Source organism: Crocuta crocuta, unplaced genomic scaffold (assembly GCF_008692635.1).
Source record: "Crocuta crocuta isolate KB4526 unplaced genomic scaffold, BGI_CrCroc_1.0 scaffold31, whole genome shotgun sequence".
Taxonomy (NCBI): Eukaryota; Metazoa; Chordata; class Mammalia; order Carnivora; family Hyaenidae; genus Crocuta; species Crocuta crocuta.
The window spans coordinates 12,802,380-12,820,326 of record NW_027528362.1 but is presented as its reverse complement, the minus strand read 5'-3'; the positions used below and the strand labels follow the sequence as shown (position 1 = coordinate 12,820,326).

The following is a 17,947-nucleotide window of genomic DNA, read 5'->3' as shown; positions in this document are numbered from 1 at the left end:
ATGGGTTTGGAGTTTTCAACGTTCGCCTTTGTCAACTTCTTTCTACAGTATTAGCACAAAGAAAAAGTCTTTCTCTTCGGACCTGGGCAGTACCGGATTCCACTCAGCGTGTGTTCGGTCAAACAGCCCAATGGGAAAACAAAATGAAAATTCACAGTGAGGCCCCAGCACAGACGTAGCTCATGGTGGCCAGTAGGTTTTGTGGTGAGTGTGACCGGTTACGTGTTGGTGAGCCTCTGCCCGTGGCGAGCCACCTGCCGCATTGAGCATCTCACACGCGTGGCCTCAAAGGATGCTCTCAAAAGTGCTCGGTCTTTTCGTGTCGGTGACGCAGGGGATGACAGACGCCCACACGGTCTTCCTGCTCACCTGTGAGCCCGCGGGGGTGGGCTGCCTGGTCCCTGAGCAGGCGCCGTGTTGTGGCTCCCCGTTCAGTTGCTCCATTACCTCGAGGTCTGCACATTGGGAGACACCTCGGGGTAATGCCTTTACTTTGTGGGTGCTACAGACACAGGGTCTAACCTAGACTGTGGCTTCCGCCATCTTAGTGGCCCCTCACTATACTGGAGCGTTTCCCCTTGCCTGGCACTTTACAGCGGTCATTTCCTGTGCACGTGTCAAAAGACAACTGCGTGAGCAGCAGTCAGCAAAATGATTTATTTCCGAATTGCTAAGCAGGCCTCCGCTTTAATCTATTAATTATGTCCTTACCTTCTCACCCTTCTGTCCATAAAAACCAAGTCCTCTGTTGCCCTGAAAAGAGAAATGGTTTTTCTAAGTTTTGCAAAGTCATTAATCACAAACAAATATTTTTTTTTCTTAGAAAAAGAGATGTAAGCTCTATCTACTTGCAAAATACTGAACAGTTATCTTTGCGTGATATGCTGGCGTCCCCTCTCCAAAACTATTTGATGCAAAAAAAATTAACGTCTTTTCTTTTGCGAGTTCCACATATAAACCACATAATGAAAGGCTGAGCCCAGAGATCACACAGTGTGGATGCGAGCAGGCTCGTCCCAGAGGAGATACGGGAAGTGGCACCTTGCGGTGTATCGTGCGCGTGAGGAAACGACGGGGCTCAGGAGACTGCTGTGCTATCCTTGGATACAGATGTGCTTTCAGGGGATCTGTGTTTTATGCTCTAAGCAAAGCCTTGAAAACAGTGGGCTCAGGGCAGCTACTCCATTCTGTCACCCTCGGGAATGCTTTGGCATTGCTTTTTGAAACATGTCCTGTTGCTCACCCGTCCCGAGGCTCTAGAAGGTGCCATGTCATTAATTCTGCACCCGCTGTATGAGCCAACAGTCTGCGACTGTTTAACCCTGTGCAGTGTGTGACGAAGGCGGATGCCGCGGGCACCGGGCCAAGGCCTCCCTGCTGGCACGTGGCAGAGCTCAGACCTGACCCCGGGTCTCCTGGACTTGGGAGGGCACAGATGAGGGTCTCAGCGTGTCCTCAGGCCCAGGAAGCAGCCAGTCCCCCTGGATCCCGCATCTGAGGATCGGGATTCAGTCTCCCTTCCGCCTCAGCCGTTTCTCATTTTGGTAAGAGAATCCCGAGTCCACAAATAAGCCCGACCCTTTGCATGACTTTAGGGGCTGGGGATTCTCTGGCGGGGGCGCCCGACTTGACAGGTACTCATTAGAGTCACGAGCGGGGGGGAACATGTGCTCGAGAACTGAACTGACCCCCAAGTCCAGGAGCAGCTGCACTGCACACTTACTCATGTTCTAGAAATAGCACTCTTTTCTTTGGCCTGCAAACAACACGGCTTGCTCCCCAGGGTCCCCACATTCCCACCAAGACAAAGGATGGCCTGGGGCCCTCTCTGCTCCTTCTGTCTGCAGTACCCCGCCCGCCCCCTCTGATGCCCAGATATTCTCCGAAAATACAAACAAAGCCCTTAATTAATTTTTGCTATTTTGCTCCTTTCCCACCTGGCTGGGAGCGGAAATCAGAGCCCAGCAAGGCAGCTGGGCAGGGCCAGATCCGAAGGCGCCTTGCCGGGCCCCGCTGTCCCTCTGCCTCGAAAGCTGGCCGTCCANGGGAGCGGAAATCAGAGCCCAGCAAGGCAGCTGGGCAGGGCCAGATCCGAAGGCGCCTTGCCGGGGCCCCGCTGTCCCTCTGCCTCGAAAGCTGGCTGTCCCAGTCCCCAGGAAGTGACCTGGTGGACGGCGGGGGCAGTGTGTGCTGCAGCCACGCGGGGATCTGAGGCGACCCTGGGGCTCGGCCGCCTCGTCCTACATCCGCTTCTCTTGGCTCCGGGCCGTTCCCACCCTGCCTGTGGCTGCGAGATGATGGGGGGCCCAGCAGTGGGGGCAGCAGCCTTAACGAGCTCCAGCCCCAGCCGGAAGCCAGGTCAGAGGTGATGGGAGCAGAGGAGGGGGTGGTGGCCACCGGGGGCCCTCCGAGGCCACAGAGTCGAGGTTTCCGTAGAGCAGGCATGGGAATGTGCAGGCTGGGGGATGTCCCTGGCCACGCCAGGCCACGGGATGGTCCTTACGCACTGGCAACCCCAGCCCAGCACCTCTGACACACGTCACGCCTGATCACACGCTCCCCTTACCACCAACCTGCTCTTGGTCTGAGACGTTTACCCAGCTTTCCCCGCTGACATCCAACCCTAGTTCTGTCTACAGGTTCTGAGAAGCCGCCTACTTTCCTGTCCTTCAACCAATTGAATCATCTTTCTCACGTGGGAACAGTACAGCCTTGGGCTCAAGCCTGGCTTGAAAATCATAGACTAGGTCCCTGGGGGCTGGTGTCAATCTCCGGCACAAAGGGCCTGGTTACATGTGGGCAAGGATGCCGCTGGCTCCCCTCCCCCCAAATGCAACCACGTTTTGTCCTTTCTCGCGCACAAACACAGTCTGACGCACAAGAGCTGGTCCCACAGACGTTCCTCAGTGTGATTTCCACACAACAGTGCGCAAGGGGAGAATTTGCCTTCAAGACCTACAAAATCGTTTTCGTCATGAAATAAACGCTACGTCATAGCCCACCGGGTGTTTCCGCGGTCGGGAAGGGCGCCCCATCCCCCAAGACGGACTTACCGGCTGTCCTTTGGGTCCAGGGGGTCCGGGTGGGCCCTGCGCAAACACAAAGAACCTCGTAAACGGTTTCCTTCATCCCGGGACCCACATCACACCTGCTGGAAAGCTCTGGGAAAGCCACTCAGTGGATGTAGAGAAGGCCGTGTGGTAGGTGGAGAGGTTTCCGGCCCTCCTGTCCCGGTGGGGAGGGGCGGCTGGAGGGCGGAGGACCCCGGAACCTGCCGGATGGCCACCCACAGCTGCTCTGGGTTTGCTTCTCTGAGTTCAGACTTCTGTGGTCGCCCGGGCCCCAACTCCTGCCTGCTCGGACCCCTTGCAAGGAAGGTCCCGGGCCCCGTCGCCGCGGACGCTGCTGCCCCTGACCTCCTCCCTGCACGTTTTGCTGGTGGGCCAGAAAATGTTCATGACAGAATTAATCTACAGGCCCAAACTGCAGGGTTGAACGTCCATGTGCAAACACCACTGTCTTTGTGCAAAGTGCTCAGTGTTCACGCTACACTCAGGATGGAGTGTTAGACATGCATGTGAAGGGTGGTTGGTGTTCAAGTACAGGCAGTGTGGGCGATGTTAATGGCCTGTCGGAGAACCTGAGGCTGTCGGGTCAGCTCAGGACATGGCGGTGACAGGCCATTTCTTCAAGTTTCCCCAAACTGTGTATTTAAAGACCAACCCCCTCTGCATGCGGTGCGTGTCCGTGAACGGGCCGACAGCTGTATGCGGCGGGGAGCACAGAACCTGGCATCACATGTCCCTCATTTCTTCGGTTTTCTGTGAGAAGTTCTCTCTCACCTGGAGCTGAGTCTCCCCTAATGCTGTTCAAGGCCCATCTGTCTTGATGCTAAACTTCTGGGCAACGAGAGGCAGAGACCCGGTGGGGGCAGCTGGGCGCCGGGCTGGCGGGCGGTGGGGGAAGTGGTCTGGGGCGTCATGGGCATCGACATCTCTCTTTCCTCGTCCTCTCACTCCCTGCATCAAGCCCTCCTTCACCCCTGTATTTGTGCTGGTGCAAGTCACTCCGCCATTAGAGTTGCAGGGACAGGGAGCCCCTTCAGACTGCCACTGGGGCCATTTTGTTAACTGATGTCTAACATCTCACTGGCAATGATGGCCATGCCCTGGTGCGGTGCACCTGTCGGGATGGCCATGCCCCGGTGAGGGACACCTGTGGGGATAGCTATGCCCAGGTGAGGGACACCTGTGGGAACGGCCACGCCCAGGTGAGGGACACCTGTGAAGATGGCCACGCCCCAGTGAGGGACACCTGTCGGGATGGCCACGCCCGGGCAGAGCCCATTTCCTCTCATCCACCTGTTGGACTCTGACGTGCTTTGCCCAGCGATGACAGGCCCTGGGTTAGCTGGCTTGGTGTGGGGCCGAGAGAGCTCGTCTCTACTGGAAGGGCCCCCAGCCAGCACCACCTCCACACTGGACGTGCTTGGTGGCGATCTGGTGCCCACCGATTTCAGGCCCGCCTTCTGCAACCTTACTAGCAGCACAGCGCACGCGAGAGAGGACCTGACTTGTCTTGGCACCTGTGCGGTGACCAGGGACATCCAAGTTGTGTCGGGAAGCCTGCACACGCAGCGACTGAAGAATGCGTGTCTAGGGGGCACCCTGGCCGCCCCCCACGAGTGAGCCCGGGCACCTGCTACTTACCGGTCTTCCTGGAGCTCCAACAGGGCCCATCTGTCCCACAGGCCCGTGGCGGCCAGGAGGCCCCTGAGGACGGGCAACAGGGAAGGCTGTTAGGAACGGGCCGCTGGTATTTGCAGCCCTGAGTTCCTGAAGTTCTGCTGGGAACATGCTCTGAAGAAGAGAGACCTTACCTGGAAACCAACCAGCCCGGGCTCTCCAGGTTCACCCTAGTTGAGAGAAAATAATTTTCAGGGTTCTGGTGTTTACTGGCCTTAGATTTAGTTATTTTATCACAACGTTGGAAACAACTATACAGACTGTATCAGCCCTGCCCGGGGCTTGCCCTTTATCTGGGGCACCGTGAATACAGACTGGAAAGGGTGCGCCCACAGGTCAATGTCACCCCATTGGGAAATCGATGATTTTTTTAATGTTTATTTATTTTGAGAGAAAGAGAGAGAGAGAGAGGGAGAGAGAGAGAGGATCCCAAGCAGGCTCCACACTGTCAGCACAGAGCCCCATGCGGGCTTGAACCCACAAACCATGAGGTCATGACCTGAGCTGAAATCAAGAGTTGGACACTTAACCGACTGAGCCCCCTGGCGTCCCAGGATAGAAATCGGTGATTTTTAGCTTCATCATGGTGCTGGGCTGCTCTGCCCCCAGGGGCCCCTGCTGACAGCTCAGCTGTACTGGGGAAGCTTTCTTATTCATCGGGACTCACCCCGCTCGCTCAGCCACGAGCCCCACATCAGCAAACGTACCCGGTACTTGTCGCGGTCCGCACTGGATAGCGCATACGGCTCGCCTTTCTGCCCCTTGGGTCCTTGGGGCCCCTACGGTAGCACGGGATGCGGTGGACAGAGAAAACACAGAGAACACTCAGTGCAGCGCTAGTCGTGCGGGTGATTAGACGCTGTCTGTAACCGCAGTGTCGCGGTCCTTACGCCTTATTTGGGTTCCTCTGAACACCCGTCCTCCATTCAGCCACACAGGTGAGGCTTTCACTTTCATATTTACCCAACAGTATCTTCCTTCAAAGTTAAAATGGAAACACTTTATAGGACTCAGGTTATTTTAAAAAGCCCAAAAGGGTGCTGAGTAAACGAATCCTCCAGGATACTAACGTGTTACTACTCTTTGTAATAATATGTTTTGTCTTTCCCTGGGCACGAGGGTACTAAAGATATCAACACATAGGCTCTGAAGCATCGTTTCTGGGAGAGCTGCTGGGTCATTCTGTGAGAGTGCAATTGTGACAATACACTCAGTACGTGTGCACCTCGTATGTGGATGAATGTCTTTTAATGCCTGCATATAAAATCAGTGTTGAAAAATTTTTATTTTTAAGACACAGAGAACAAGTGGGGGGGGGGTGCAGAGGGAGAGGGAGATACAGGTTCCAAGCTCCGAGCCGTCAGCGCAGAGCCGGACGCGGGGCTCACACTCGCAGACCGTGAGATCATGACCCGAGCGAAGCTGGATGCTTAACCGACTGAGCCACCCAGGTGTCCCTATAAAATCAGTATTTTAAAGTGATGGTTATATTTATTGATAATGATAGTTCAATGATATTAGAGCAGACTGGAAAGTGATGTCCTCATTGACAAGTTGAAAAAGACACAGCCGCGGGAGAGGACTGGGGAGACAGAGAGAGTAAGAAACCCACCAACGTCAGGGGGAAACCACAGGGAAGAACGTGTGACTGTCCTTCCCCAGCCCGAGAAATGTTTTCTTAAATAAAAAGTTTTACCAAACAAGATGCTGGGAAAACTCTGACTTTGCAATATTTTGATGGCAAGAAGGCAGCCATACAGAACTAAAAACATTGCAAGATTCTTTGCCAAGACCTGAAAACAGTCTACAAAATAGACGGATACACGAAAGTTTTTCAGTTTAAAAAAAAAAAAAAAAAAGCACACTTTCCATTAAAAAAAAAAAAGTGCCCGTAGGGGCAGGAGAATGTCGCTGTTCCCACGTCACAGAGGATTCTAGAACCTAACAAGATGGGGACTGACGGGCATTCTGTCAAAAGCTTTAATTAAGCCTTTTTATTCTAGTTTTGCTCTTACCCCGTTCCTCCCTGTGACTTGAACTGTGGTGTGGGGGGAATATGCAGGGACACTGGTAAAATCGCACGATATAAACCGAACGTATTATTTTCTATCTCGTTCACAGAATGAATCTGGACAACGAAGCTCTCTGGATGCAGGAACCTCATGCCTAGATGTCCTCAGGAACGTGAGCTCCCTGACCGCCGGCTAAGGACAGGGAGCTCCAGCCTGGGGTGCAGGAGCCGGGCTGAGCCTGACCGCCCGCCCCGGCCGCGGGGGCCACAGCAGGCAACCCGCCTCCTCAGCAAGGCTCTCTGACACAATTTCTGAAAGGGCCTCCTGGATGGGCCCGTGAAAGGCACGCGTGTCCCCTACCCGTCCGCGGGCCAGGGCCGGCCCCCCCAGCTCCTGGAGCTCAGCACCCCAGCGCACGTGCTGCCCCATACTCACAGGAGGGCCGAGGAACCCCTCGGGGCCCATGGGTCCCTGCCGGCCCGCGTCTCCTCTGGTCCCATTGCAGCCGTCATGACCAGGTGGTCCTCTGGGCCCACCTTGCCCGGGGTGTCCCTGGGAGAGAAGAGTCAGTGAGCCTTCTAGCACGCGGTCAGGAGTTCTCACGAAGAGCGTGATAAACCACTTCTAAATCTTCCCACCCCGCCTGAACCCAAGGGCAAAGAGAACTCAAAGCCAGCAGATGAATGGATGAAAGATTAAGTAAACGAAGGCGCCTAGGTACAGTTCTGAGCAGCAGAACGGCCTTCAGGACAAAGTTCTGTCTGCTGTGGGCTCTGTCTAGGAGTCCCCTGTCGCTGGTCTGTTGGGAGGTGTGTTAGCAGGGACAGGTCACGGTAGATTTACAACTTCTAGAAGACATTGGGAGGCGGCTAGGTCTTTCATGGACAGTAAGGGGGCCCGGTCTTTTGTGCTCAACTGAATTGTAGAGGGTGAGTTGACAGATAAACGCATGCAACACAGGAAGGAGACTTACCCCCCAACCCCCGCCCTGCCCCGTCATGGGATTTCATCCGTGACTTAGCCATATGTAGAAAAACTGACTTCCTCTTATTTGCTTTCTGGGGGAGACAGTCCTTTTTAGATTTGAAGATGTTCGGAGATGTCGGGGTGGGTGAGGGGAGGGGAGGCGGGATACCCAAATGTCTTTTGAATAACGAGGGTCAGGCCGAGCTGACGGACTATGAGAGCACAGCTTATTTTGCTACTTCTTCCCAAGGCAGATGTTTTGAAAACTGCCATCTTATTGATTGATTTAAAACTTTATTTTTGCTGACAACAGACCAGGCGTACACTCCAGAGTGATTTTTTGAGGCCCTATCCGGATGCCTTTTAGCTTTACGATGAGAAATTTGGGACATTTCCGGAGAGATGAACGAATCCTACACAGGGTGCCTGTACCCCGAATGATATTTTATATGAGTTGCATTTTCATTCTGCTGTACATCTCCCTCCTTTAGACAGTCAAAGCCACTGCTTTAAGGAGGACTGTCAGGTCAGCATAGACTCAACGGTCAACCCCCTGGTGAGACGGGCCCATCGCCCCTGTAAGTCACAGAGCACAGTCATCGCTCTGGCTGGTGGCACTGTAGCCAAGCACAGGCCTTGTTTTTTAGGGGTCTCTGAACGTTGATCCTTCACATTCAGTCTGAGACACAAGCCTGGAGGGCGTTCTGCTCACGGTCTGTGTGTCCTTCTGTGTTCGAAACTCGGGTTCTTCACTCCTCTCCAGAATGACCTGTCTTCAGTTGGTCTTCTTTGCTCCCTTACGACTGATCTAAGTCATTTGACATTGTGTGTTAGTTGGACATTAATTCGAGATTGCTCTTCAAAGAAAAATTGCAATTACCTTGAGCCGCCCGCCCGTCTCGTGTTCAGCATCTAACTGGAGACAACTCTTAGGATCTGACTGCACGTCACATTTTATATATGGCTTCTAAGTGGCTAAAACTAGCCCGGTGGCAGGCGGCACATCGGTTCACATGTGTGCAGTTCCAGGGCCCTGCGGTCAGCGGGCGAGGCTGTTTGTCGTCAGCAGCATGGAAACTGGTTCCATGCTTCCTGTGACCACTCTCTCGTGTGAAGATACGCCCTCTCCAACGTGTGAACTATTTGGTCCTCAGAGTAAAGGGGCATAAAGTGGAAAAACAAAATGGGACTCAGAGCAGCTACACTATTTTTCCACATCACTCCTTTTAAACTCAGAGTTTGACTTCCAGAAGACACAACCAACGGCCGGCCCCAAGAGCTTATGAAAGCGGTAAGAACAGGTTGTTAGCTACAGGCAGCTGGTAGGAAAATGCATTCATTACTTGTTTACCCCTGGAAATCTCTGGATTCTTTGACCCTGCCAATTTCTCAAGATTCTGACTAATGGGGAAGTGACTACCTCACTTGTTCACACAGCTGTGTGTCATAACCTTTGCGTGCAAGCCCCCATCCAGGTGACGGTCGGGGTCAGGTCACCGTCACGAAGGTCTCAGGTCTGCGTGGGGCCCGTCTGTGGCCCTGAGCGCCTTCCTATACCACCGCACGGCCTCCTGGGTGTGCGGCTGGTGCACTCAAGAACAAGCACGCCCTCTCTGTGATGGCTCCTCTGTTTCCTCGTACAGGCGCTCACACAGCCCTGGGAGTGCCTCTCTCTGTGTTACGTGTGCACGCGTGTGCTAACACAGGGACAGAGGCCGTGGGCATGTGGGCTAAGGGCTCAGACGTGTGCACACGAGCGAGGTTCCTGAAGCAGATGTCCTCAGGCCTCAGCAGCAGGCGAAGGCACGTGTGATAAACACATCTGTCCCCGCGGCCGGGATCTTGGGAAATCGGCTGGCGGATCCTTGCGAAGAAGGCTGTGAGTCAGGCCGCTGTGTTTATTTTTTTATGCCACAAGAAGTAAAGTAAACTAGGTTAGAAAAACACATTTTACTGCATTTTGAGATTTTCTCACGGACAAACCCTGTCTTTTCCTCTTCTCATTTATGCGCAGTTTAGCACAGGGAACTGGAGAAGCTTCACTGACGTCCAGCAGAGGGCGCCGTCCCGCCCACCATCTGGGCTGCGGAGTTGATGCTCTGGCGGCTTCATAGTCCAACAAAATGTCAGGACTCGTTCCTATGGAGCCCGTCTAACGCGCCAGACCTTCATCATAAAACAACGCCCGGTTTTCGCAGTCACCTCAAGTCTGAAGCCAAGTCCAGAAGAACGTTTACAAAGGAAACAATTTGTGCAAAATTTGACTGGACTCCGGGGGAGAAGTCTGCACAGAGAACCCTACTCCTCGTCACAGACAAGACAGGAGTCTGGTCAGAAATGTTTCTGACTGCTTGGCGTGCCCTCGATGTTCTAAAGCCCTAATCTCCCAGAACACTTACGGGAATTCCGTCGGCACCAGGAAATCCAGAGACGCCTCTTGCTCCCTGTAAGGAAGGCAAAGGAGCTTATTAGTGCACAGGATGGTACCCCCGCAGCCCGTCACAAAGTGGGGGAACAGAGAAGTCACCATACCACGTCTCCCTTGGGTCCTGTGAATCCCGGCGACCCTCTCTCGCCCTTGTCGCCTTTGCGGCCCTGCAGCCCTGGGAATCCCTGGAGGCCTGGGGGCCCGGTGTACCCCTGGGGGCCCACTGGCCCTGGCTGGCCCTGCAGAGACAACAGAGTCGAACCACAGTTAATAACCACAGGCAAGCAGTTTCCAGCGCTGCTTTCGAAACGGCGCTTTCCATTCTGAAAGAGCCGTCGTGTTCAGAGAACGTGATGTGTAAACTTCCATCGCCTGCCGCCGTGGCCACAGAGTGGTTTCTGGCTGAGAAAGAAGGCCTAGGGTGTTAAAAACAACATGTTAAATGTGAGAAAAAAACCATCCTAGATTACCAATGTCGTGTTATTGTGAAATGCTGGCATTAGGTTGGGGTGAAAGAATCAAGTTACTCGGCTTTTAAAAAAACTTTTAAGGTTTATTTACTTATTTTTGAGAGAGAGAGACAAAGACAGAGCATGAGCAGGGGAGGGGCAGAGAGAGAGGGGGAGACACAGAATCTGAAGCAGCTCCAGGCTCTGAGCTGTCAGCACAGGGCCCATCGTGGGGCTCGAACCCACAGACTGTGAGATCATGGCCTGAGCTGCAGTTGGATGCTTAACAGACTGAGCCACCCAGGCGCCCCTTACCTGGCTTTTTTAAAAAATAAAAAAATTCTTCTCAGTGAAAAAGAAAATTCCACACAAACTTCTAATATTTTATCTTTACTCAATATACTGCCCAGAACAGGATGGAAATGTATGTTGCACTCAGGTATCAAAACGATCCGCAGATGTTGTAGTGATCAGATAATCTCCCATCTACACACACACTACATGCACACACAGAGAAAAACTAACGGTGTCTGAAGCCCATAGAAGTCTACGCCCATGGCCACTGGACGTGGGTGGCCATTATTTAAGAAAAAGACAAAATGACGTGTTGGTGAGGACGGGGAGAGGTCGGAGCTCTCGGCACTGTGGGGGGGGGCGTAAACGGCGGCCGACGTGGGACAGGATGGTGGCTCAAGGAATGAAGCAGAGAACTGCCCAACGTCCAGCAACCCCCTCCTGGGAGAATCCCCAAAACCGCTGCGAGCAGACACTCCAACGCTTGTGCACCTGCCGAGGGCGGCACGGGCTTCACCGGGAGATGGTGATACACGGAATGGGGGCCGCCCATGCCATGGGAGATTATTCGCCTGGCTGGGGGCCGTGGGGGTCTCGCCTCTGACGTGCGTTACCACTCCTACGCTGCCGACGCCTGTGGACGTGGGGCCCAGGTGTGTGGGGAGCGGTTAGGAACTTCTCTGAGGCGGAAGGTACGGATGGAGGTGAAGATCCAGTTGATGGGACCCCTGCGTCCTCCAACGAAGGGTGTTTTGGGAAGTCCCCTTACGCTCCCTCTGGGCCAGGTCGGTCTTGGAGGTGGTGGGTTCTCTTGCTCTACCTCCGTGTTCCGGGGGGGCCTGTCAGGGCGGAAATCACCAGCTACCCCAGATGAGTGCAAGCAGCGTAGGCAGTGGCGAAGCCACGGAGGTTTGTATCTTTGAAGAATGCGGCGAAAGGGGGGCTGTTGCCGCTTACTTGTCTCCTTCTCGCTGAGGGGGGCTGTGCTGGGAGGTGGGTAGCCCCGACCTTGAACACACGAACCCCGGGCTCACCATAGGCTAACGTTCAGGGCTCTCAGTCTGCTGCACTTGCTCTAAGTTTGGGGACAGAACATGCTTTGATTCTGAGTTTTATGGATCTTTCCCAGTTGTAATCATTTTTGTTTGCACTGTTAGAATAGCACCTTCCTGTGATTATGCGGTTCGCCCCAAGCCCTCAAATGCCCCTAATCATGGCGAGGCTTGCACGGCGAGCGGCCTTTGGGGGATAAAATGTTCTTCATTAGGCCTGTCATTTTTACTGACTACAAAGTTCCTCCGTCTGGGGGGCTCACTGCACGCCGCCAACTAGGCGGGGCATCTGCCTTGAACCACAGCGTAACACGTGCGTCTTCGTGATGAAAATCCACATTCTTGTCATGCCTTCGTTAACCTTTCCTCAGTTCCCTTTGATGGGAAAAGTGATAGCGACGTCTTGCACTCACTTTCCTGCCATTGTCAGTAAACTTCTTTTCAGCCTTTGTTTCTTGGATGGGAAGTCTGGCTTTTGGAATGAGCCTTTCCTCTTCTAGAGCAGGCTATCGCCGTGAAATTCCCATCACAGAAAACTAACCATTTCAAAGTGGCTTCCAGCACATCCACAACGTCCTCTACCCACCAGTTCTATCTAGTTCTAAAACGTTCCCATCGCCCCAGAAGGAAGCCCCGTACCCACTGAGCAGATGCTCTCCCCACCTACCCAGCCTCTGGTCACTACCCGTACTGGTATCTGCTCTTGGTTTTTAAGGGACCTATGCATTCTGGGTATTTTGAATATATGGGATCATATGTGTGATATGTGACCTTTTGTGGCTGGATTCTTCCACTTATCATAAAATTTCTGGGTTCTTCCATGTGGTAGCACCTACGGTGCCCCATTCACTTTCACATCTGAATCATATCCATTGTATGCACAGACCACCGTCTGTCCATTGCATCCATTAATGGACATTTAGGGTGTGCCCACCTTGGGGCTGTTGTGAGTAGCGCTGCCATCAACATGCATGTACAGTTCTCTGTGTGAGGACCCATTTTCGTTTCTTCTGCATAGAGACTGAGGAGTGGAATTACTGGATTTTCTGGAACTTTCTGAGGAACTGCCAGACTGCTTCCCACAGCGGCTGCACCGTTTCTATTCCCAGCAGCGTTGTGTGAGGATTCCAGATTTCTCCACTCCCTTGCTAAAACTTGCTCTTTTCCATTTTTTAAAAATTATAGCCATTGTAGTGGATGCAAGGATGGTGTCATTCTGAAGTTTATCTTCAGCTTCGGACAGATGGGACATTTCACAAATTCCATCCAGCTTCCACCCTGGGGAAGGGCCAGGAAGAGTCTGGAGAAAATCTGAATTAGACCTTCGTCCCCGGGGACTGGACCCTAGCTCTTGCCCACAGTGCAAACCCTGCGCTGCTGGGGCTAAATGGACATTGACGTCAAGGTCAAGGACCTTGCTCTGCATGTTTTAGTCATCAGGCCTGAGACTTCCCCTAGGATATCCTGCCGGCCAGGGCGTCTAGTGTGTTTGTAAGGAGCGGCTGGAATGACCAGCTAATGAGAAGGATCTTCCTCTGTGCTAATTTTCCTCAAGTGCCATCCTCAGTGGAAAAGTCGCGGTTGGAAAACCTATTTCCATCTCTTGTCTTCCTTTGGTTCTAAGTGATGTTAAAAATAAAAATTACCCCAGAAGGAGCAGGAGTCTAGTTTGTTTGAATGTCTTTGCATAAACCTCAGAGGCTCCTCAGAGCCCTGCAGTATACTTGATAAAAGTATTCCTGCAGAACATTTCTTAAAAGCCAGCAGACGCCATGGAAAGGAGTGGTGGGACCATGTGCCAGGACCCCGTCCCGCCCGGCGATCTGATTCTTATCCATGTGTTACTTGCTGGGAGGCAGGACACAGGAGAAAGCACCATTAAATTGTGACGGGATGCAGTGCCTGTTACAGGCTTTATTTTCTTTTTAATTTTTTAAAAACATTTTTATTTTTGAGGGAGTGCAAGCAGGGGTGGGACAGAGAGAGAGGGGGACAGAGGATCCGACGCGGGCTTTGCGCCGACAGCTGCGAGCCTGATGCGGGGGTTGAACTCACGAACCAGGAGATCATGACCAGAGCCGAAGTCGGATGCTCAACCGACTGAGCGCCCCAGCTGGCCCTGTTATAGGTTTTAAAAAACAGCTTATTGGGCTGCCTGGGTGGCTCAGTCAGTTGAGCGTCTGACTCTTGATCTTGGCTCAAGTCATGGTCTCACAGTTCATGGGTTCGAGCCCCCAAGTCGGGCTCTACGCTGACAGTGCAGAGCCGGCTTGGGATTTGCTCTCTCCTTCTCTCTCTGCCCCTTCCCTCCTCATTCTCTTTCTCTCAAAAAAAAAAAAAAAACAAAAACCCAATAAAAAACACCCCAAAATCCAAAACCCTTTAAAAAACAGCTTATCTTATTTTATCCCCATGCGAAATGTGTCACTAGCTGTCACCTCCGCTTGAGAGGAGACAACCAGGGCTCTGGAAAGAGCCAGCTGTCACACAGTCAGGTCGGGGAGGGGAGGGGACCGGCTCTGAAGCTTCTGCGTTCTGTTACATCGACACTGCTCACAGCGAGCTCCTCGACCTGCACCAGCTCCGCCGGGAGCCCGAGTGAAATGCAGAGTCCCAGGCTCGGCCCAGAGCCTCCCAGGGCTTCACGGATCACGATCCCGGGGGGTTTCTTTGTACAGTAGATTGTGAGGTTCACTGCACAACACCACCCTCCCTGCCCCCTGACGTTCTTACAGAAGCAGGTATCTTTTAATAAAAATCTCAAGCATGAACTCGGGTCTCAGAAGGAAAGCTGAGTGTTTGCTGCATCAGGCAGAGGAAAATCCAATATTTACATTAGTTAAGCACTGTTTCTAACTACATTTTCTAACTACATTTTCTTGGTCTTCTGCGTCAGTGAGATCTGCCACAGGCCAGGATCAACTCTGCTCCCCGAGAGGAGGGCAGGCTGCTCTTCCCGTCTCCTTCCTGAAATCGCTCCTGGGGCATGTGTGGGATCCAGGGTGGGTTGGAGGAACTGAAGTCTGAAAAGGCGGATAGAATGCGTCCAGACTTGACTACGCATTGCTCAAATACCGCGGCTGCGGCCAGAACACACTTAAAGTCCTGAGGCTCTTACTGAGCTTTCCTGAATTTGGAATTTTCTCTTCTGAGAAAAGGGCAGAATGTAATGGGCTACGTGCATGTGGGGGCTGACGCCGGACCCCCGGACGCTGACATGAAGCCGGAGCGCTGATGATTAACGAGGGCCTGAGAAGGGCGGCCTCACACTCACGCGACCCCAAGGCGGGTGGGGGGGGCCTGTTTCCATTCACAGCTTATTAACCTTACAGTTCTCTGTGGGGAGGAGGGTAAAAAAAAAGCTTCCTTTATCAGGGAAGGAGAAAGAGAAATGTTTCCAAGGATAAAACCCTGCTTCGGCGCACATCAGGATTTTTAATTTATAGTACAGTATTTCCCCATCGAGTAAGAATAAGCTTTTCTCTTCCTGGCCGGCATGTGAATAGTAGGAAATCCCTTCTCTTTTCTGAAGTTGACTCTTCCTGCCTCGCCTTTTATGGGCAGCGGGCCCGAGCAGACACCCCACATCCTCTCCCGTCCCCTGGGGACCCCTCCCTTCCTCGGCCACGGGCGATGTGCTCCCCGCCTTCCCGGCCCTTCCGAAGCTGCCCCTCTTGATGACCCTCTGGGGATTCCAGCCCGAGTCCCAGCTCGTTAGAAAATACGTCAAATGGCCCAGAAGCTGGGAGGGCTACTTTTTAGGATCCAAGAAAATAATTCCTTCATGTACAGCTCAGAATTCGCCGCAGTCCTTAGGGAGGAACAGCACAACTTGTCAGCAAGGTTTTGATGACCCTGGCAGACGACTCCCGACCTGTTCCGAGCTAATAGCGACGTGCAGGTATCTGGACAGGACAGAGCCGGTGCGGCCACACTCAGCAGCGGTGGGCGTGTGGTGGTCAGTCCACCACCTGTGGTTCACGGCTTCTTCAGTGCAACAGGACATCGGCCCTGCCCCGGGTTCTATTCCAAATTACGGGTTCCACCTTCGTGAGGAAGAGCTGGCCTGGCCTTGGGGCTCCTGTTCTCCAAAACTATGTGGGGCAGACCGCACAGCAAATACATCCATGTGGAAGGAAACAGACCCTTGTCCTGTTCCACCAACAAAGGTGTGGTCACAAAGGGTTGTAGACCTGAGTTGTAGAGCTAAGACTCTAACCTTCTACAGGAAAACACAGGGAAGAGTCTTCGTGACTTCGGATCAGACAATTGTTCTAGACGTGACCCAGAGATCATGAACCATAAAAGAAAAATGTTGAAAATGCTGGAAACCTTGGTTGTAAAGGTGCTGTCACAAAATAAAGAGCAGACTGGGCGATGTATTTCCGGAACACACACCCGACACATAACTCGTACCCAGAGCGCAGACAGGATGCCCACAGATGGGGGACAGAGACAATCGAAAGGAGATCTGAACAGACTGTTCCTCAGAGAAGATGAGCAGGTGGGAGCCAGTCCACACCACTGTCGGTGGAGGAGGAGGAGGAGGGAGGGAACAGACTCAGACTTTCTGGGGTCCCGGACCCGTCTTACATCACAATTATATATATTGGCACACAGTTGTCAGTATTCACTGAATTGCATGTAAAATATCACCTTGACAAAATTAGCCTAAAAACAAACAAAGAGTCTGGTAAAAGCACATTAAGAAGACAAGTCTGGGGGCGCCTAGGGGACTCAGTCTTTTAAGTGTCTGACTTCGGCTCAGGTCATGATCTCACAGTTCATGGGTTCGAGCCCCGCATCCGGTTCTGTGCTGACAGCTCAGAGCCTGGAGCCTGTTTCAGATTCTGTGTCTTCCTTTCTCTCTCTGTCCCTGCCCCACTCGGGCTCTGTCTCCCTCTCTCAAAAATAAATAAATGTTAAAAAAATTAAAAAGAAAAAAAAGAAGAGAAGCCTGAAGTTCACAGACAAGTTGCATACGACCAAGTCCTCTAAGTACGTCCTTACAGGTGAATTTATAAGGTCACTAATATTTCAGAAAGGAAGAAAGGGGAGGGGACCCTTATAAAATGCCTTATTAAGAAAAACTCAGTCAAATGCTTTTTACAAATGTCTGCCAGGGAGATGAAAAAAATCCCCAAAACTGCAGAAACGAAGGGCTGGTCTGGAGTCCAGTCTGGAATCTGGGCCGTGGAGTGTGACGGGCCAGAGAGGAGGGCCGTCCCATGCTCAGCCTCCGAGCGGCCCGACTGGAAGTGGTCCCTGGCCTCCACAATGTCCAGTCCTCGGAAAGGACACAGCCAGCACATCACCTGTGCTCGTGAGATGCTGCTGTGCAGTTGTATCTAGAATGATCCATGGTTCATAGGGTCACCGCCCGGTCCCACCCACGGGGGCAGGGTGTCTGGAAACTCTGCTCCTTCCTCTAAAAATAGGCAGCACATGGGCCGTCCCACTCGGCGGCTCTTACCCCAGTGCGAGGCCACGCTTTTTATAGTCTGCATGCCTGGCACATGTCAGAGAAGCCGATCTTCTGGGAGGGCCTTCCCCTGATTGCAGCAATAAATACATTTCATTTGCCTCAATGCGACTGCTTGCCTAACACACCGGCTTGGTTTCTCCAGCCTCCTGTCCTCCAAGGAGGCGCGGAGTTGGATGTGGTTGAGCCAAGGGCCCGGGGCCCAGACAGTAGCCAGGACGGGGCTGGAAGAGCAGATGTGGGGCCAGAGGTGTCCGTAGGCAGGAAATGCTCTAACCGTGCAGCCGATTACGTGGAAATCGGTATTACTGCTCAGAGTCACCGCAACAAATGGCCTCTGTCCTTAGGAGTGACACTTCGGTGTCAGACAGTGACAGCCAGAACACGAGGCGCCCGCGGCCTCAGCGGAACCATCCACCGCCGTGTGCCAGCCGCGCTCCGCTCTCCTCAGATCGTGTCCTCGGCCTCGCTGAGTGTGACGTGACTCGCGGCAGAGCCTGTGTGTTTCTGTCACGGCCC

General features: G+C 53.1%; 1 protein-coding gene across 1 annotated transcript in view; it reads right to left on the bottom strand.

Moving 5' to 3' along the window:
* COL4A2 (collagen type IV alpha 2 chain) overlaps positions 1-17,947 on the bottom strand; it is a 162,884-nt gene that overhangs the window by 52,686 nt on the left and 92,251 nt on the right. The window contains exons 4-11 of the mRNA XM_077754005.1: positions 10,256-10,390; positions 10,123-10,167; positions 7,193-7,309; positions 5,453-5,524; positions 4,880-4,915; positions 4,710-4,772; positions 3,054-3,089; positions 712-753 (exon numbers count right to left, since the gene is read on the bottom strand). Coding sequence (XP_077610131.1) covers positions 712-753; positions 3,054-3,089; positions 4,710-4,772; positions 4,880-4,915; positions 5,453-5,524; positions 7,193-7,309; positions 10,123-10,167; positions 10,256-10,390 — 546 coding nt within the window. The remainder of the gene's footprint in view (positions 1-711; positions 754-3,053; positions 3,090-4,709; positions 4,773-4,879; positions 4,916-5,452; positions 5,525-7,192; positions 7,310-10,122; positions 10,168-10,255; positions 10,391-17,947) is intronic.